Source organism: Mchenga conophoros, linkage group LG4 (genome assembly GCF_057382185.1).
Source record: "Mchenga conophoros isolate Kocher_MC1m ecotype Shallow Benthic linkage group LG4, M_conophoros_male_GT1.1, whole genome shotgun sequence".
NCBI classification, from domain to species: domain Eukaryota; kingdom Metazoa; phylum Chordata; class Actinopteri; order Cichliformes; family Cichlidae; genus Mchenga; species Mchenga conophoros.
Window position 1 is genome coordinate 30687335 of NC_140529.1, and position 21263 is coordinate 30708597.

Genomic DNA, 21263 nt, shown 5'->3' on the forward strand with positions numbered 1-21263 from the left:
CAGGGTAACAATTTAACCATGTTCTGATTTTTCGCCAGGAAACGTACACATTTTTTTTTTATTGAAAGTTTTGTAATTATGACAGACATCCACATGAAAAAAAACAAAAACATTAAAAAAACCAAACAAACAACTCATGGTCATCGCTTCACTCTCATGGTATGTTTAGACCAAACACAAATCCCTGTTTTCCCATGATTACATATAGAGATACAAAATTTGAGCCTCAGTCATCTTTATGGACCGCCAGCCCTGTATCATTCAGCTTTGATATGGAAACAGAAAAAAATAGGAAGGGGAAAGTTTGTAAAATCAAAATTCATTCTATATCTCACAAATGTTCATTTCTGTACAGATTGTACCTTCTTATTTTCCTTTGGCTTTGCTAAAATATAACGTCTTATTGCAGATTATATTCTGCCACTGAGAACCTCATAAGCTCTTTTATAAAAAGGTACTTTAATTTAGCAATACACACAAAAAAACAAACAAAAACAAAAAAAAACCAAAAAAAAAACCCAACGTACACATTTTGATGTCATTCGTGACATAAAGATCCTGAATGAAGATCTGTACCTTAAAGTGTTAGTGATTGAAAAGCACTGTCTTCAAGTTTACTCAACAAACAATACAATGTTAAATGTAAATAGACATGACAAATGAATGCTTCCAGTGTGGAGATAATTTAATGCACAAATAACACTTGAATGAATGAGGGTCCAAGCACCACCTATATGACAGAATCCTGCCAAAATGATTGAACTACTGAGTCAGTGATTGAATTATCAGCAAAATAAATGTACTGTATAAAAGTAAGTGAATAAAAAATGCACTAGTGCCATGCTTGGCACAAGTGTTTATATAAGACCACATATAGATTATCTTGTTTCATGAGGTGAATACATGAATGCATAAACCCACTTTAAAAAGATGCACCTTCGTTGTTAGCAGGTTATTCACATCCTAGTCAGATCTGCTTGTTTGCAACCAGTTTCATTTCAGGTGCTCTTGCAAGAGTGAGTTGGTCATCACTGAAAAAAACTTGCTGCGTTTGCATTCATAAATCTGCAGATTGTTGGCAGAAAACTTTCCACTCAGTGCTTTTCTGAATTGCGACCGCAAGCAAGAAGTCTAGCTCATAGTGTTATAAAGTTGTCAGAGTAGCTGACACGACCACCAGAGACATGAGAAACTATCACTCGTGATACATGACCTACAGCTTTGAAAGCCACCAGTCGATATCTTTGTTTTCCAGTAATAAATAAAGAGGGAAAGAATGTCATCATGGCTGTGCATTTATTCAAGTTGAACAAAAAATTATCACTACTTGTATACCAGGACATATATAAATACTGTGTTGGTCTGACAAGACCAGTATTTTTTCTCATCTCTTTGTTTTTTGTTTTCTTTTTTGTTCTGGGGGGTTTTCTGTTTTTTTCTAATAATGCATTCTTACTATGACCAAAGAAGGCCATGTGTCTTTAAACTTTGAACATAATATAAGACCTGAAAGCTTTTAGCAGTGAGTTTTTGGGTTACAATGACACTGTGAGACCAGTGGCCCACTTCTTTTTGTTTTTTGGGTGTCAAATATGTGGCCCGGGGGCCAGAATTGTGGTTTTTTGTTTGTTTGTTTGTTTGTTTGTTTGTTTGTTTGTTTTTATTTTATTTTTTACAATCCAAAATTAAATTATCTGTTTTTCAAAATTTAGCCACAGTGAACACATTTTATGTGAATTAACAGAAGCTTTCCATTTCATAATTACAGCACAGTCTGGCCAATAAGCTGCCAGCACTTTTTTCTGTAATTTTACACATTTCTCGCAATTTAAGTCTCAAAGAGTTGTGCTGACAAATTTCTTCATTTGCCGCAGCAGCATTTCTTTATCATGTACAAAAATTGAGATTCACTGTGAATTTCCAGGTCTCCCTTGAAAAAGAGGTTTTTAATCTCAATGGGATCTTCCTGGTTAAATAAAGGTTAAATAAAAAAAATAATAATTAAAAAAAATCTTGTCTTTAAATTTAAATAGCGAGAGGTTAAATGGGTAGTTAACTTTCTTTAGACAGAAAGGGGAGCTTCACCCGTCTGGCCCACTAGAGATCAAAGTGGGGTGTATGTTGACCACGATGGCTTTTGTGATCTTATGTATGCAGTCATGGGTTGATTATAAGGACATTAGTTACCCTCTGACTCTTCTTCTAGCTTTGCTATGATACTGACATTTTTGCTTGTTTGTCTTTGTTTTGTTTTCTAAGATAAAGTGCATTTAGGGGGTGTATGTTTGATCCACAGCAACACAAACACTTCTAAATAGTATGGCGTGTATTGTATCTCTTTAATTATATAAATGTGCTTCAGGAATGACATTCTTCCCTTTGCTAGGTGTTTTATCTGAAGTTGTTCAGTACAACTTTACCTGTTCTACAAAATGAAACACAGCTTGGAAACTATTCCCTTATTGAACATCACTGAGAATACAAATATCTGCCTTTACCCTCAGGTGCTCCATGTCATGAACAATGAAAGTCTTTTGGAAAAAGGAGAGAAATCTGAGAAGTACAACACACGAATGCACTTGAGACAATCTGGCCACATACCAGACTGCTTTTGATTTATAGTTTGTTTTTTCCCCATCCCTTTTTCTAGAATTTTCCTGCATTACTTAAATGGGAATACTTAATTGTAGCTTCTTTTTAAGCTACATTTTTCTCATCTGTGCATGCTGACTACATAATCACACTAAGACAACAATAGAGGGAAGAATGTGGTTTAATACATCAAAACATGTTACAGAAGCAAAGTGATAAAATAAGCAATTATCGCTGTCATGTTTCTCATTGAGCTTTCCTGTCGCTGCTCAGCGTGCACGCCCAATATTGATATCTCTATCTACCTTGATCCTAATTATGCTCAGAATAATAGCTTGCTGACATGTGAAAAGCATGGCCTTATGGGAGCAGGATACTAAGCATAGTCTTCAGAAGCTTTCATTATGATGTTCTAGGGGCCTATAATTTACCACTAAAATCTGTTTTGCTGTTCAAGGAGATAGGAGTTCACAGTCATTTACAAACCATAGGCTTTTTTTACATGTACCACTGACAGTGATTTGCTTTTGCAATATTTTTTATTTGCTTTGCACCTTAGCAACAAATCCCAAATGGGAAAACGTTTGGTAAAACTGAAAGGAGCGTCAATTTAGTCTCGTAATAAGCGCTATCAAGGTGATTTTAAGCAACATACTCATACATACACATGCTTATCTCAAGCTGAGTGTAGACAAATCAATCTAAATACTACCTAAATCACCACTAAAAATACTGCTACTTGACATTTAGAGTACGTTACTTTTATGCCAAGTCTGCTTTAGCACAAGGAGAATGTGTATTTGGTTTCTCCCCCAGATTTCCGGCTTCACTTTTGACTAACAGACCAATAAATAGTCTGGTACATCTGCGCAAACTCCAGATAAGTGAGGCTTTCAGCTAATTTTAGCAATATTTTGTGACTTTTTTAGGTCTGGTGTCTCAATGGTTGCACAGTTGCACTTTATCTGAACTAAAAGATATCACTATGGGATTTCCACAGTTAACAGCTTACATTAAAACAAGATTACATTACAAGATTCCTGAAATACTGTTTATAAATATGAAAAAGATGCAGTAAGTTTGAATTAAATTGCATACATTTTCAACTCAGAAATTTGTTGGACACTGGTAGAAAACATTCACTCACAAGGCAGAAGGGACAGAAAAGGAACACATACATGTAAGGAAAGGTCTTAATATATGGGTTATCCCAACTGGATCTTCATCAAGTCAGGGAATATGCACTGGAAAGAAGGTCAGATGCCAACTAGGGAGAAACAGGATGACAAACGGAACAACAAAGTCATCCCTTATGTAACAGGTTTGCGGACAAATTTTCTCAAAACGCGACATCCAAGTGTACTTCTGACCCTGCTACACCCTCAGACAAAAAACTAGTTCATCCCAAGGACAAAACTTCCAAACACAAGCTAAGCAGCAAAGTTTATGCTGAGCAATACAGCGAGGAGTGCTCTATCCTCTACACCTGAGGAACCAAACAGCCACTCCATAAATGCATGGCACAACACAAAAGAGCCACCTTGATAGAACAAAACTCAGCAATACATCTGCACCTAAAGGATAAAGTTTGAACTTTCAAGGATGACAGTGTTCACATTTTGGAACGAGCATTAAAAGAGCTCTTCTAAGTCAACTGTGAATGACCATCATTGAACAGAGGTGGTGGCATGCAACAACAACATGAGATCCCTTCCCAGGCTTCTCAACTCCCACTCACATCTTCCATGAGGTGACCTCAATAGGTCACATGATAGGGTATAGCAAGGTCTCATTCATTTGAAACCTCTGGTGGTAAGAACACGTGCTTTTTTTTCACTACTTGGCTCATTTCATGGGTCACATGATTAATAACGGGTCAGCAACCACTTCCTAAAGGATAACCCCCACTAGGGTTTAAATACATGGAACTGTCCACCTGCCCAGTCAACTTCTTTTCAAGCTCTAAAGACTTTCATGACTGGATGATTGAGGCCACTGTTAGATTTGTATTGTTGATTGTCATTTATGCTTAGAAATATTTAACCATATATTCTTAGAGGTGTATAATCAATTGTGTAGTGATAGGTTGTGTGATCTTTAACAGGCTGCAAAGGCTTGGTGTGTATTCCACACTAGAGAGAGGGAGGTCGTACCTTCTCTTATTGTTTTATGGTAGGATTAACGTAGTTGCATCTGTTCTAGTCTAAGTGCTTTTTGTTTAGATGAGCTGCAGGACTTCCTCACCATGTTATCTAGGGTGAGGGGGAGGCTACCCTCTTCCTGACCAAGGATGTATGACCCTTTGATCAGCAGTACCACACACACACACACACACACACACACACACACAGTATTCTTTGTTCACATGTATACCTATGTAAGATGCTATATGTTAATGACCCTATGCATATTCATGTAACCACAATAAAAGGAGTGCTATGGGGAGCCTGGCTGAGAGTCTGATGGAGGTCAGGTGGTGGGACGACACTTGGCTCTAGGCAGGTCTCCCTCATGCATGAGTAAACCAGAGAACTTTGGTGCCTTGTGTCTTGCTTTGCTGTGTAATTATATTGTCTTCAACGTTTCAGCGAATAGGTTCAAGCTACAAACCTATCAGCCACGTACACAGGTATTTTTAAAAATGGAGATTTTCAGTTTTCTTTTTTTTTTTTTAAATCCTGTCCACACGTAAACGCCAAAAACGAAGGAAAAGGCTGCTAGGAACATGCTAAAGCAACAGGTGGCGATATATTCCTAACTGTAGAAATGTTGGCCAATCAGAAGTCTAGAAGCCTGGGTGGGAAAGACTAAACAAAGATGGCCAATAGAAGCATAACTGAGTCCTATGTGTGGAGGAACAGTAACTGTGTGTGCATATGTAAGCATTTAAACACTGCAGAGAGTAAAATTAACAGTAACAATATTTTGTTTAAGTCCGCAATGTAGAAATTGTGACGTCAAAAAAGGCGCACACCTTTGACGCTGAGTTTTCTCCTTTTCCTGGTCCGCGTAAATGCAAGAACTGAGTTTTTGAAAATCTCCACCCTAGCAGGAGTTTTTAAAAATCTCCGCTTTCAGTGACCGAAAACGTCGTTTGCGTGCGGACGAAAGGTGCAAATGCATAGGAAAATCTTTGTTTTCGAAAATACCCGTGTACGTGTGGATGTAGCCTGAGAACCTACCTACAAAGATACTCGGACTTCCTTGCACCTCTACTTCTGAAGTTAAAGATATGTGCTTGTCATCAAGGATGTGGGTGGTACTGTACCTCCCATTTATATCAGCTGTGAACATCAGAGTGAATTCAAACAGCATCACTTCACTCAGGGAAACACCAGGCTTCAAACGAAAAGAAACCAACTCAGCTATAAGGCGCGGTTTGCCCTGTGCATGTCCATCACATTCTGACAGGTATTTCAAACTGTCTCTTCCTCTTTGTGAAAGCTTATTCAGGATTTCTTCCTTTGTGTAATAAACAATTTAGCAGGATATTAATAGATGCATCTGCAACTGACACAAAGGATTTGGTCTCCTTGAAGCATGGTTAGTTGGCTCATCGTGCTTTGAAGACTCATATCAAAGAGCTAATCGGCATGCTTTACAGTTGATAAATGCTGTTAATTGCCTTTGAAAATTCTAATGCTCATGTTTATTGAGGAATTTATGAATGAATGAAAATTAAAAAGTGACTTTTACATTCAAGTGTAGATGTCATTTCCTCTGCTTCTCTAGAAATTGTGTAAAGATAATCTAATCAGCGTTTTTGTTGTCTGAGTGATAAAGCAGTCCTCATTAGCTGCAGTGTAACACCCACCACCTGAATCAGTGGATGACACCAAGTCATGAAATGCTTACTCCCAAAGGGTTATGTAGCTGCATCACAACTAAACTGCTTGCAGTAACTATCACATTAACTTCCAAATTATTTAAACACTAACATTTAAAAATGATTCATCGTACAGAGATTTAAACAATCTTAACATTTTCACGGATTATTTCATAAGTTTTCTGATAGCTTTATTATGCATCTTTCTAAAAGTGATGTCACAACTTATCAATTCTAGTGTAGGTACCACAGAAAACTATGATAAACTATGTATAAAATGAAATTTACTTGATTAGTACGCATTTACATTATATCTAATGATTCAATATTTAAATATATATATTTCAGTTGCATTTCATGCAAAATTATTGCTTTATGTTTATTTTTTACACCAACACTTTTGCACCAGTCAAACACAGATTCTACATGTTTTAGCCTGACGCCATCCCCACAGGGCTGCAGATCAGTGGCCCTGAAGTGAACACTTTGGGTCACAATCATACTTTCAGTTCAACTCCAAAGACAAACACTTACCTGATGACTTTGTGTTAGGCTTAGATTTAAAGCTGTTTGATAAGCAGTTTGCAGAACTAATAAGAGCGGAACAGCTTTGTTAACAGTAGTCTTGGGAGGGGCAACATTCAGCTCGTATTTCATCAGGCCTCTGATTGCAGGGATTAATTAACTCTGCAATCGCTGCATGTGTCTCGGAAGAGTGTTTCCATTCTGATGTGGGAATTCTTGATGCAGATTTACTGTAGCCTAATTGGTTTTGGCAAGATTACATAGATTTTTTTTTTTAACTTACGTAAAGAAACAGGTTTTTTTTGAAAGACGAAACATGCTGAAGTAGCACACTCCATGACATTGCCCCATATGGTTTGTGAACCTGCCATTCATGTTACATTTCACTAAAGAAAGTAAATAAACAATGCTTTAACCCACAACGCTTAGCAATGTAGTAAGGAGATAATAATTGCCTGCTGCACATCAGTCACACCCCCCACCGCATTCCCTATAAATTTTATATTTACAACCAAAAAGAATGTAAGAACCAAAATACATCCACAAGCATTAGTGTAGCCCATCATAAAATGCTATACAAATAAACACATTATTATGTTTCAGTAAGACATCATAGTGAGACTCTATACTGCTGTTTTGCTAATTTTCTGTGTTCTTTATTGCAACATGGGAGATTTCTCTTCTGCCAAATGTGAAATAAAATGAATGTAAATAAATTGAGTTGATAACATTAAAATAACACTAGTTATCTTTGGCTTTGGACTGGTCTTGGGTGATGTAGTTTAGGAGGTAGAGTAGGTCTTCTACTAGTTTGATGGTTAGTGAATTGTTCCCTGGCTGCTCCAGTCTGCATGCATAAGCATCCTGGGCAAGATACTGAACTCCAAGTAGCATGTGTGCATGTGAATGGGTTAATAAGGCATGCTGTTTAGAGTGCTCAAGTAGAGAAGAACTGGCAACCTGTCCTGAACTACTGAGATAGGTAAGTACGAAAGGTGTTTGTTTGCTTCATGTTTTGCTTTTTAATTGCATCACCTATAACTGCAAAGAGGTTTAGGGAATAGTGCAGGCGCATTGATGGATGTATGCTAGCTTGCACTAGCACAAGGTTTATATGCAATAATGTTTCCAAGAAATACAGGCTTATTATGTGGTTGTAAATATCCTCAATATCCTATCCTTGTGTTTTGAACAAAATATCAATGTTTTATGTTTTAGCAGGAGGTGTCATACAGTTACGTTTACACTGTTATGGTCTTCTTTTGGGTTTTGTTGGGGGGTGTTCTTCTTTTCTCCTTATTGTTTTAATGCAGCAGTGCTGTTTGTTTGTGACAATCTGCATACATTTATTTTTTTTTTTGACTGAGTATTATTTCTAAAATTCTGATTAATGAACCCACAGATCATTTCTGTTCAGAGCTGATTGATTTCATCAGGGTACGTATATATATTTCGAACAGATAAAAGCTGCAATACACCAGTAAGAGAAGTGCTAGTTCCAGTTGATGTAAAGTAATTTTAATAAAAACAGACACTGCTAGCTAAATGAGCCTCTTAGTGTGACCTGCATGTTTTTGACATTCATCATTTGTTAAGCTGTGGCTCCATTAGTACCATGCTTACTATGCATATGAAACGGACCAACCCAGCAGAAAGTAAAAGAAAAACACATCCTTCTGGGTGCAGTGCAGTGTTCTCTGAATAACATTTAATCTGCAGTTGTAATTATAGTCTTTTAAACAGTGTTTTGTTTTCTTACAATGGATAAATAGTTAAAAACTGAACTCTCTCTGGATTCATATTCATCTTTTCAGCAGCACCTGTAGCTACACACCCACACCAACAGCCTCTTTTGTTTTATGCTTTATTTCTTTTTTTTTGTTTTCTTCCATATTGCTATTTCTGGTTTGAATGCCCACTACGGGAGGTTGTGCTTGCCAACAGAGGATATCGTCACACTTTTTATCTTGACCTCAGGTCCACCTTTGTCATGGTTTTCACACTTTCTCTCTCCTAGCATGAACCTGGGGGTACAGAAATGGTAAAATGTTCAAACCTGCCAAAATATCTAAAGGGATAAAGGGTAAAGAGGTCATGTAGTTTCATGTAACCGCAAAAAGTTTGGCTGCCCAGTGGAAGGACATATCTGGCAGTATATGTCTGCGCCTTGGCCAGTGTGCAGACAGGACTGAGTGGTCCTCCCTCGGGGCTGCCACTCTCTGCCTGCCAAGAGGATGAGGCACACTGTTGAGGTCTCTCTACACAGCAGCACCCCTGGGACCTGAGTGCATGGGTGTCATGTGAGCAGGTTTGGTTTACTCTTTTAGATATATTCCAACAGAGGCTCTAATGAGTTTCAGTTTTATCAGGCACAAAGAAATGAATTTTCCTTTCAACAGTCTTCCTCCTGCCATTTCAAAGAAACCAGGAAATAAATCCTTTCAACCAGTTTGAAAGGTTGACAAAACCTGAATGTCTAGCATATATTCCTGCGATATGAGTTTCTGCAGTGTTTACCAAATAAATATTTTTATTACCACATTTTTAATGCCAGTGTTATTTCATCTTTGTCAAAGGAACGAGGTTTATATTAATCAAATATACTATTTGTTTGTAAGAGGTTTTCAGTACTTTTCAACACTAATTCTTATCAATGTAATTGATTATCTTGATCTGGAGCTCAAATAGTAGCATTAACCCCCAAAAATAGCTAATTTTAACTTTTGGTTCAAAACGGCTTCCCTTGTATTAAGAATCATTTACTTTTTAGCAGGTTTGACTAGAGTTTGACTAGAGGACAGAGCAGTGTTTCCAATAGGCCTGAATTAAAGAGGACTGGGCTGCCAGGTTCATGAATAACTTATCGTGACAGCAACAGAAAGCGAGAAAAATGCATTTCATGATCTGCACATGTAGTGAGAAAAACCCAAACTGCAACCTGTTGCACTTTTATTAAAGAGCAAAGTCATTCAAATCTACTACAAAATTGCTCTATAAGAATAGATCTGAAAAATAAAGCCAGTCAGTCCCTGGAGCCCCATCCTGTCTTCACCTAGGGCCCAATTAGAGGAGTTGTAGTGACAAGTGAAGCATTACTGGCCTGAGCCAGCCAGAGAGATCTGGACTCTTGTTTATCTCTTATTTCAATTGTAGAAACCACATTAGAATTCTTCTTGGCACGCTATTAATAAGTGCCAAAACAACGTAAGCCGCATGGCAAATATAGGTTCAATTAGGATTACCCAGAGACACAATTCATTGAGAGTGTGTAGTTCAAGTCTTTGTGGAGCTTGTCAAACTGCACAAACTTCCATACAGCTTTAAAGGGTTCGGATTTGCAATTAACTAAAGCAACAGCGAGGAGAACAATGCACCTACCCAGCCACCCCCGCCCCAAAGCCTTTCCATTATTTTAACAAGCACAACAACATATTGTATGCTAATAGATTTCCTCCCAGTCCTCTAGAGCTCACCCTGCCTGTTGTCAGTCTTGTTGATTAACAGGAACACAATTAGAATTTCAGGCTCCTGTTTAGCATTAGTATTCTTGATATACAGCTTAATGCAGCTACACGGTGCTCTAAGGTGTCACCCACATCCTTTACCTGGCTATTTCATCCTCTGGAGGTGTATTTATCTGACCTCAGATGAGTATCATTCTTAACCCCTTTATTGTGTTAATTTGAGTGATTGCATCTCAAACAAAGCCCCTAGCCCTTCCAAGCGCATTCTAATTCTAAAATACAATACTGTACGTGGAAAAATTGAAGAAGATGCTACTGTAATTTGACTTTTACTAAGCAGGCTAATTCAAGGCACAGTTTTAGTACAAAAACAAAAAGGTCTGGGGGAAAAAAAGTATTACTAACATTTTTAAACATAAAAACACATCATGCGGTCTTGTAAAACAAAGTTAATTAGAGCTCCATCCATCCATTCATTTTCTTTCACTTATCCATTTCAAGGCATCAGCAAGTGGGTGCCCATTGCAGATGTCATAAAGCAAGTGCTAGGGTGCACCCTGGACAGGTCACCTGTCTAATACAGAAAGACCGACAGTCATCACATTCACGTGTAAAGCCAAATTTGAATCATTAGTTAACCTAAGAAAGCAGCTCAATGGATTGTGGGACACCCACACAAGCACAAGGACCACATGCAAACTCCACACTGAAAGACAGCCAGTGGATTCAAACCCAGCACAGTGCTTATCTATCAAAAAGTAAAAAGAATGAGGAAAAGATTAGATAAACTCATTTCTGATAAGTTAAAAATTTGATATTTAGAAACTATCCTACAGTTCACTGGAGAAAACTGTCAACTTTGTCAGCCATGGCAGTCCGCTGTAGTTCTTGTGGTCTAATTCATGAACTTTTCTAAAGGATTCCCCCTTGTTAAGGCACTACAAGCCATTTTCATCCATCCCCACACACATTAATGCAGTGCTTTATTCTGTGCACTTTACGCACTCTCACATCCACACCAATGCCTTAACTTAATCTAACATGTATCTCTTTTTACTGGAGGAAACTGAAGCACCCAGATAAAGCCAAGGAGGGAGAGAGCTTACCACTGCATAATCCTGCTGACCATTATGATACTGCTATAAGCCTCAAATTAAATAAGTGTTTACTAAACTATGACAATCCCCTGTCACACAGACCTCAAAACTGGTTGGCAGCAACCAGTTGTCAACCACCAGTTTGGGGGGAAACTAGATGAATGCAAGTGGTTCCTGGCAGTGACTCTGAACTTGATTGTTAACGGCCCATTCATGAAGGTGAAGTGGACAGTTGGTGTCATAACCAATGAGACTGAATACGCAGGACTCGGGAGATCAGATTTAGTGAGTTTATTTACAGTGCTAGTGAAAAAGTAGCTATTTACAAAATCGTCATGAAGGGACAAATCCACAGTCTCTATTTACAAAGCCCTTGACAAGAAAGGCCCATTGGTCCATTAATAATAATGGATTGCATTTATATAGCGCTATTTGAGACCCTCAAAGCGTTTTACAATTCCACTATTCATTCACTCTCACATTCACACACTGGTGGAGGCAAGCTACAATTGTAACCACAGCTGCCCTGGGGCCACCAGTAGGCGGTAGGTGAAGTGTCTCGCCCAAGGACACAACGACCGAGACTGTCCAAGCCGGGGCTCGAACTGGCAACCTTCCGATTACAAGACGAACTGTCAACTCTTGAGCCACGATCATAGAATTAGCGCTACAAGGGTTTCTCCACAAAAGACAGAAACGGGTAAAATGATTGTGGCAAGTAAAACAGTTGCACTAACATGTTTAGTTCAACACCCAGGAGACAACTGAAGGTTTGCTCCCAGCATAAGTAGTGGTAAACTGATCGGCAAATGACAAACATGTGAGCTTGATTGCTTCAGGTGTACTGGAGAGGAGGGTGGGAATCTCAGAAGAATCCCACCCCTTCGAGGCAACACACACACATAAACACACACAAACATCCACACACTCATATTCAGAGAGAGGAGAAAAAGAAGCCAAAGATCCACAGGAGACTGGAAGACCATGAAGTGTCAGTAATCACCAGTCACTAGAGAAAAGTGTATTCTGTGACCAGCTGAACAGTGTTTGCTGGAGGATGCTTGCTGTCAATCAGCAACATCCAGTAACCACAAATTGTTGATGCTGCACTGCAAACCCACTTGCTTTGGTCATTAATATTTAGTCTTAGTCACCCAGCAAATACTCACCAAGTGGTAATGCAACTGTATGCTCAGCCTTAACCGGAAACAGTTGACCTTCAATGTAAAAGTTGCAACTTTTGAAATGTTGGTTACAACCCTAAGGAACAACTTTGACTTTCCTTAGGGCTTCCTTGAACATTCTTAATTTCCAATTTGCATTGCACTTTTTCAGATTTCGCTACGGTTAATAAAGTAAATCACAGGCAACCATCACATTCTGCTAGCAACCAACCAACTGTAGCCTTTGTGATCAGTTTTACAGTTTTTCTCAGTCGCTTTGGTGCATTTCTCACAACAGAATTAAGCATTGCACAACAGTTAGTTCAACCACCACAACATGTAGTCGTTTTGGCACAACCCTGTGGCGGTTTCACGTTCACTGCGTCCAAAGGCAAATGCCTTTGGACATGAAGCAGTTGAGTGAGTACAAATATCTAAAGAATGGTCACGTTTGACTTCCTATTCATCACTATCTCCTTTCTTTCATCATGAATGTCACAATTATTCATACTTGTACCGGCTGAATAGTCATTGTCCTTACAACTAATAGTCTTCATTGCATTGCTTGTGTCAGTGCACTCAAAATTGCTGAACAGCTTGTCAAACGATTCATACACCCATTTTGAAAACCCTATTTTGGAGGAGTTCCCATGAAAATCTCCATAAACTACATGTCTCAGGTGAACCTTATCTCACACTAATGAAAATTGGTGTGTGTCACTCCTACTTGCAACCAATGAAAAGCCTCTCCTACCCAGTCACAGGTGAACCGCGGCACAGCATCCCCCACTCCACAAGTACATATATACTGCAATGTAAACCAACAGACAGGATTGGCATGAGGTGCATACTGAATCTACAAAACAGCAGAACATGGAACGTCAGCCTCGTGGAAGAGGAGTGAGGATCGGTGGAGGACGAGGACAAAACCGGGTGAGAAGAGGCCAACCACATAGACACGTTCCTGACGAAATCAGGGCAACACTTGTGGATCATGTGATAAACCATGGCCTCACAATGGCCGAGGCTGGTCGAAGGGTGCAGCCAAATGTTGGGAGAACTACTGTAAGTTCTATCATCCAGACATTTCGTCGGGAAAACAGGTGAGCACACCGTAATCTAGTTACAGTATGCAGCACAAACTAATTTGCTCTGCACTTTCATAGTCATACAGGAGACTTGCATTAGGACATGACCTTACAGATCCTTACACATAGACGTACTGTAACTGAAGCGCAGACTTGGCCCAGGTGTGGCATAGTGTGCTGTGGTACAATACAGTAATGCTGTAAAGAAAGGAGTTTTGAATGATAGTCCTGTGACAATCACTGTAAGCATGTTTGCGCTTACATGTGTGTGTTTTCCCATCTGCATCTCAAAAAGGACTGCCAGACAACCTAGAGGAGGTGGAAGAGGTCGACTTATGACTCCGCAGCAAGAGGAAAGAATTTGTGCAATGGTGGCTGCAAACAACGCTTTGAGACTGAGAGAAATACAAAGAACTGTCGTAAACGATGACACCATCTTCGGAAATATTCAGTCAATATCAATTTCCACCATAGACAGAGTCCTCAGACGGAATGAAATGTCCATGAAGCAATTGTACAGAGTGCCATTTGAACGGAACAGTGATCGAGTGAAGGAGCTCCGTCACCAGTATGTACAGGTAACACATGTTCGCATATGTACCTCTGTTCACTGTAACAGTTTAGGCCATGTACTCAACCTACATTTATGCATGTTACTGTAATCCTATGTACAATTCCAACTGTACAATCTGTTCTGCCAAATGCACCATTACAGACCTGTCTGATTCTCATCCTTTGTAAAGCATATCCTGGAGTTGGAGGCCAGGGAACCCCTGCACATGTTTGTATATCTTGACGAAGCGGGATTCAATCTCGCAAAAGGCAGACGGCGTGGACGGAATCACATTGGAGAAAGAGCCACCATTGATGTCCCAGGCCAACGAGGAGGGAATATTACAATGTGTGCCGCAATCTCAGAGAATGGTGTTCACACCCATATTCCTCGTATTGGTGCATACAATTCACAACACCTGTTGGCTTTTCTGGATGCTCTTCATAGGGACCTGATCCCACAAAATGGAAGGGATGATCCTGGTGACAATCGGACAATGTATGTAGTGGTTTGGGATAATGTAAGCTTCCATCACTCTGCTGTAGTCAGGCAGTGGTTTGCAGCACACGACAGGATGCTTATGGAGTTTCTTCCTCCTTACAGTCCATTCCTGAATCCAATTGAGGAGTTTTTCTCTTCCTGGAGGTGGAAGGTATATGACAGGCATCCACATACCCAAATGACCCTGCTAGCAGCTATGGATGCAGCTTGTGATGACATCACAGCAGAGTCCTGCAGAGGGTGGATTCGACACTCCAGAAGATACTTTCCCCGATGCATCGATAGAGCTGACATACGCTGTGATGTTGATGCAAATATGTGGGCAGACAGACGGGAGCGTCTAGATATCAATGATTGATATGCAGCAGTGTCTGTTTTTCAGTTTGTTTTTTTTGAGTCGTAACTACTGCAGTGAGGTTTACTGTCTAGGTGAGTTTGTTTGCTGTAAAATGTTTGATTTACTGTATTTCCCCAGTTTGCACAATGCTGTGAACAGTTTCAATTAAATATTATCAAGAGTGCATATGGAGTGTCTTGATTGTCCTTTACAATTTATGGTTTTCAACATGCCATGCATGCGGTCCGGACTTGACATGTCATTGGGAAGCACCTACAAAGACATCCGTCACAATGGGAACATGTTCAGACCATGTGATTTTGTGACCAAAGGTGCTGGTCTAATGACTTGTAATTGTGACAGCCCTGACACTTTGTTTGGTATCAGTACTTGCTTTTGATGAATGTATTGTCTGTTTTGCTCAAGGGATTTGTTGTTGATGCATTGACAACTTATTTTGGACACCTGACTTTTCTTTTTGATGGAGTGACTCACTTTTGCAAGTTATCCACCATGTTTTGCAGTTTGCACTAATTGTTTTGAGAAGTGCCTTAGTAGTGGTGGAGAGTTCAATTCTGTTGTGAGAAATGCACCAAAGCGACTGAGAAAAACTGTAACTAGAAACAGCCAATAACCTCCAACAACTATTCACCAGCAAATCTGGGAATACAGTTTCTTTTTTTACCTTTGTTTTTATACAGATATTTCATTACAATACTACATGGCATATTTATGTAGTGTTAAGATAAAATCACTGATGAAAATAAGAAAAGACAGACAGACAGATAGATAGATAGATAGAAGCTGTGCTACCATGTGAGAGACGTTCCCCTGTAGCTCCTCACATCAATATTTATGTCAGCCTTGAAACCTTCAATACCAGTAAGGTTCTAATCAAGAACTCTTTGAAGTTGTTAACAGAATAAAAATTCCTCTACAGAGGATTCACTGTTTTCTCCTCCATTTTATATCACTGAAATTGTTTTTTTCTTTTTTACTAATGCTGTTCCAAATCAGAATTTACTGTATGAACGTGTAGCATGATTGTTCAAATAAAAGCTTGTTGCAAATGAGACATTAGCTGTTGTTAGTCATATTAGTTGTAATTCAGTAGATCCTGCTTCTATCCCCACTCCTCCACAGACATCCCACACAGTTATCAGGCTCTATGAATAATATATTCAGAGCACTCTACCAGTATGATAATATGTTCGAGGGACCTGCCAGTTAATGATACACTTGTGATTCTGTGTATGAAAGGTTTACAGACACTGAAAAGTACACCATCTGGTAGTCTGAAATTTTACTTTTCAGTTCCTGAATCATGAGTCCATGAATCCAGCTACATATTTTACTTAAGAACAACAAGACACATGTAATGTATGTTGTACATGTTTAACATTGATGTGTTTACTAACACCAGAGTTAGTTACAGTAGATACCATTTTATACACATTTTAGAATAGCAATTAACTCTTCCTACACACCCATGGAACAGAAGGACAATTATGGTTGCGTATTGTGCAGCTGTTTGTTTGCCTTTAGGGTACTATTCTCAAGAAACACACAGTCAAATTATCACCTAGATAATGTGTTTGGTTTATGGAGCTTAGTATGTGATTTTATTTAATTTTCCGCTGGTGATGTTACTATGCTTGAAGCCTAAGAAAACTGAACCAGTGACCAAAATATTGACATATCATCACCATTTGAGCTGTTATGGCATTAAGTGGTCAATATTTTATAATAAGGAATCTGATAACTATGTGTGAACAAGAGATTCGGTTGAATCTCAAAGAGAAAAATCACAAAATTACAATGCAGAGTAGTTTAAGTATTTTGTTCTGTTGTTATTTATTTATGTATTGGTTTAATTCTTAACATAGTCACCAAATTTGACAAGCAAGAACAGATAGCTGCTCTGATGAACTACTTGCAAACTACCTGCACTGACTTGTGACATCACCAGCTTGATATCACAAGTTCAGTGTCCAGTGAAAAGTGCCACTTCACGTACATGTTTAATACTTGCCTAGACACAACCACTATGGTGTGCATCATTTTTAGTTTAGCTAAACAAAACGGCAAACTATTTATGGATGTTACATTTTGTGATCTGTCACAAAATGCATACGTGAAAGGGAAGTAATAACAAAAGCAAACATTAGCAGAGGTCTAAATACAAAATCCACATGACAGGAATCCAAAAAAGTCTCAGCTATAGAAAAATACATGGATAGCAAACAGTCTGAAAAGGTACAAAGAAGAAGAGCGCATGATACATATACAAGACGCGTTTTAACCAACATGACATAGATGTAAGTAAGAAAGTAAAGTTTATTCATTAAGCACTTTTCGTGGACAGGCAATCACAAAGTGCTGTACACGGAGGTTAAAATAAACACAACGTTAAAGAGTGAGACACAGGTGAGCAAGACACAGGTGAAAACAGTCAAGCCACAGCAGCAAATCACATTAAAAGAACTCACACGTGAGAGCATCAGGAAATCAGTTAGAAGGCAAAAACAGGAAGTAAATATGAAAGGCAACACACAAAGCAAAAAGCAAGAATCAAAGTAAAGCCGGACGAAAACCAGGTTTTCTGCAACTAATTTTGAGTTTGACAGTCTCGTCCCACTCCACCTGAACCAGCTGACAGACGCTTTGATTAATTTCATCATTCTTGAAGTCGCTGTCAAACCTCAGAGCAGAGTGAATTAATCTGTTTTCTTCTTACAAACACTGAAATCCCAGTTAAACATTAGTTTGGTGTGTTTTGTACTTAACGTGATTGCTTTATATTCAATCAGTAGTTAGTGTAAGGTTACAAACAGCAATTAAATCAGATTTATTATAAGCGAAGAATAAACTCTATTAACTCTGTGAGTCTGGGCAGTAGGGAAGCTGTCAGGCTGCCTGCCAGTTTCCTTGAACTGGACACATTTATGTTACTGTAGCAATAAATGTTTAAATCACACTTCTCCGTATCAAGCTTTAGACACATAACGAACTCATCTGTGATATCTCATTTACTGTGTTGCAATCAGTGGCAGTGGTGGAAAAATGTCAGTCACAGTTGGAATCTTGGAGATGTTGTGAATCAAAGTAAAAATGACTTTAAGATTGTAAGACCTGGGTTAAATGTGCTTTAAAGTGTTTTTTAAAATACAGCCTGCAGACAGTCTGACTGTGTTCTGAACATCTCTGGTTAAATTTCAGTCAAAAGAAATAACCATGTCAAACAACCTTTTCCAAGGTTTAGAACCTAAAATTTAAAGTATGAACCTCACTAGCTCATTTTTCACTGAAAATCACCTAAATCAGCCTCAGTGGGTCTAAAACGAACCAGACCAACCCAAAGGTAGTTTATCATGGCTCCATAAGCAAACCATATCTGACATAACTGAGGGAGGATTCAGGGTCACCTGATCCAGCCCTAACTATAAGCTTTATCAAAAATCAAAGTTTTAAGTCATATCTTAAAAGTAGAGAAGGTGTGTGTCTTCTAAATCCAAACTGGGAGCTGGTTTCACAGAGGAGGGAAAACTGAAGGCGCTCCAATTCTACTTATACTATTGGGCTGATGCAGTTCTATGAGGTTAAGATGGGGCCTGAATTTTTAAGATGTCGTGTGTCAGGAGAATGATTTTAAATTTAAACTGTGAATTTAACAGGTGTCCAATGAAAAGAAGCCAATATGGGGAATTTATTATATAATGTTATACAATAACATTATGCAGTAACTCTGTGTAATTGCTGTAATAGATTATAAAGTGAGAAAAATATAAGAATAGTTTTTCTATGAATCTTATCAAACTTTAATGGCAGAAATAATAAAATCTTCCAAAAAAAAAAGATTTTTACAGCTCATAAGTGTTTTATGTCTTTACTGAATTTTTTCGAAAACTGGTGCAAAAATTGTTTTGGTTTTTCATTTTATGTAATAAAAAACAGACTTGAGAGCAGATCTGCCCAGAGTTTATTCATGTCTGAGTTACTGCATCACTGGTCCATCAGTGAACTGTGGCCGATCTGTTTCTCCACATTTTTATTTTCAGTCACACTGTTACAAAAAAACATCGTAAAACGACCGTGAAATAACAGAAAATAACTGTCCCATAAAAATACGGTAAATTACATTACATTACATTATGTTATTTTACATTTGCCGTGTCAGATCACAGTCTACTTATGTAAATGTAATGATATTCTAGAAAAACAGTACACAACTGTAAACTACACAGTAAAATACTTTGACATTACTATTTTTTGGAACAGTGCACCTAAATTTTGGTCCTGTCAGGTTACACCTGAATAATTTGATTTAAAACTTAAATAAAATTCTAAAAAGTATGTGTGGATAAATTATAACCACAAATGACAATAGAGTGGTCCAAGGTAATTAAAATCAATATTTTCTCCCATCCTGTTTTTTTTTTTTTTTAAGATAAACCCACACTGACACACATACATATCGTTCAGTCCACTAGATTAAAATGGAAGTCTGCTTTTTATTTAGCCATTGGTGAATTATGCTATCAAAGCTTTATTGGTGATTGCTTTCTTTCTACAGCCATGCGTATGTTTAACTCATGGTGAACATACTCAGAGTTGATTGGACTTATTTTTAAAGCCACAGTTTATTGAAGATGCTTCCAGGAACAGGGCCTTGTTCTTTTCAATGTGGCAGAAAATGTTACTGCTCTTTCCCGGTGAAAGAACAGCAGTGATACATATATAATTTTATCATTATAAAACGTGGCCAGATTTAGTATTAATGTGATTGCCTTAATTGGAACTGGATACTTTTAATCTTACATTTTGGTTTTAGATTATATTAAATTATAGCACTTCACCTTTTCTTTCGGTTGCATTAAAAAAAATGAGATGCCAATGAAACCAAAAAATATGAGCTTCACATCAAAATGGCATCCAAACTGACAATTCATGGAAAGTGCAAGGCTGGCATTTTGGTTTGTTGAGCTTAAATGCATTGGTGTTGACATTTTGGTAAATTCTTGCTCCTTTCAGACTTACATTGATGTCAGTGAAACTAGATATTTCAAATGGCTCTCTTTGATTTACCTTCAGTTTTCTCTCTGCCTATTTATAGCTCCAAACTGCTGAGATTTCAACCTTGTAAATTTTAATCTTTAGATTTACCAAGCCAAGAACCACTTTGTCTTAAAGCTCAAAGTTGCTGCTTCTATCTTTAATGAGCCAAGTTCATCCCAATTATGTAAACATCAGAAGACACTCACAAAGCAGTGAACTTTATTCAGATTAAAGGAAATGAGATGACAGACTTGTATTCCAATGTTTATCCCATTACATTTTAAGGGGTCCTAATACTCTGAAGCCTTTTTTTGGTGGGCTTTTTGTTCCTTGTTTTTTATGTCTCGCAATGCCAGCATCTTCGTTTTTATCCTGATAAAGTTAGTGTTCATTAAACAACAGTTTGATATTATGCACTCCTGAGAGACATATTTTTACAGTCTTATAAGCCGCTTTTTTTTTTCCTGTTTAAGCAACTCCACTTTCTATGTCACGTGAAACATTAAAAAGCAGCTAGGTTGAACTTAGATGGCACAGAAAATCTAGTGATTTAAAACTAATTAGTACAATTTAATTAATGTACAACACCGGTTAATTTTTGTCCACAAAGTAACACATCCACCCTACACTCAATGGCAGCATCTCTCTCTTCCTCTGCAACAGGAAGTCTGGCATATAACCATACAACCACACACGGCACAGAGTGGAAGAAAGAAGGCTTTTGTCACAACCGTTGCCAACACTTGCCAGATTCAACAAACTAATGTGCGTACGCAATATAATCCACTACACAATTCACGCCAAAGTAAAAATACAATTATTGAAGAATTTGATTAAGAATTAAGGATTTGATTTGGATGTTTGTAAATAAAAAGAATAAAATAAAATAAAAATTTTCACTTTTTGACTGATGTTTTTGCTTTGGTGTAACTGAGGACAACAATTAGAAACAAGTAACATCCTTTGTGTGTGTGTGTGTGTGTGTGTGTGTGTGTGTGTGTGTGTTCATTATCATTATTATTCAACTTCATTAATGTGTTAATTTGACTGGCTGCCTGGGTG

The 21263-nt window shown here is 38.1% G+C and overlaps 1 protein-coding gene across 2 annotated transcripts; it reads left to right on the forward strand.

Annotated features, from left to right (window-relative positions):
• Window positions 1-13465: 13465 nt before the first annotated feature.
• On the forward strand, window positions 13466-15775 carry LOC146576447 (uncharacterized). 2 transcript variants are annotated; one of them, XM_085272676.1, is made up of 3 exons: window positions 13466-14333; window positions 14499-14806; window positions 14912-15775. In XM_085272676.1, exons 1-3 carry the CDS (start codon window positions 14004-14006, stop codon window positions 15165-15167), a joined length of 894 nt encoding a protein of 297 aa, XP_085128802.1. In that variant the 5' UTR covers window positions 13466-14003; the 3' UTR covers window positions 15168-15775. The 2 variants fall into 2 exon arrangements, with proteins under 2 accessions (XP_085128802.1, XP_085128801.1); XM_085272675.1 differs by having other exon boundaries at window positions 14499-15775.
• The last annotated feature ends 5488 nt before the right edge of the window (window positions 15776-21263 follow it).

What these genes read in the sequence shown, in the direction of transcription:
- LOC146576447 (XM_085272675.1), top strand. Translation starts at nt 14,004, where the DNA reads ATGTTTGCGCTTACATGTGTGTGTTTTCCCATCTGCATCTCAAAAAGG. An exon ending in TCCGTCACCAGTATGTACAG is followed by an intron (nt 14,334 to 14,498) that starts GTAACACATGTT and finishes TCCTTTGTAAAG; the next exon opens with CATATCCTGGAGTTGGAGGC.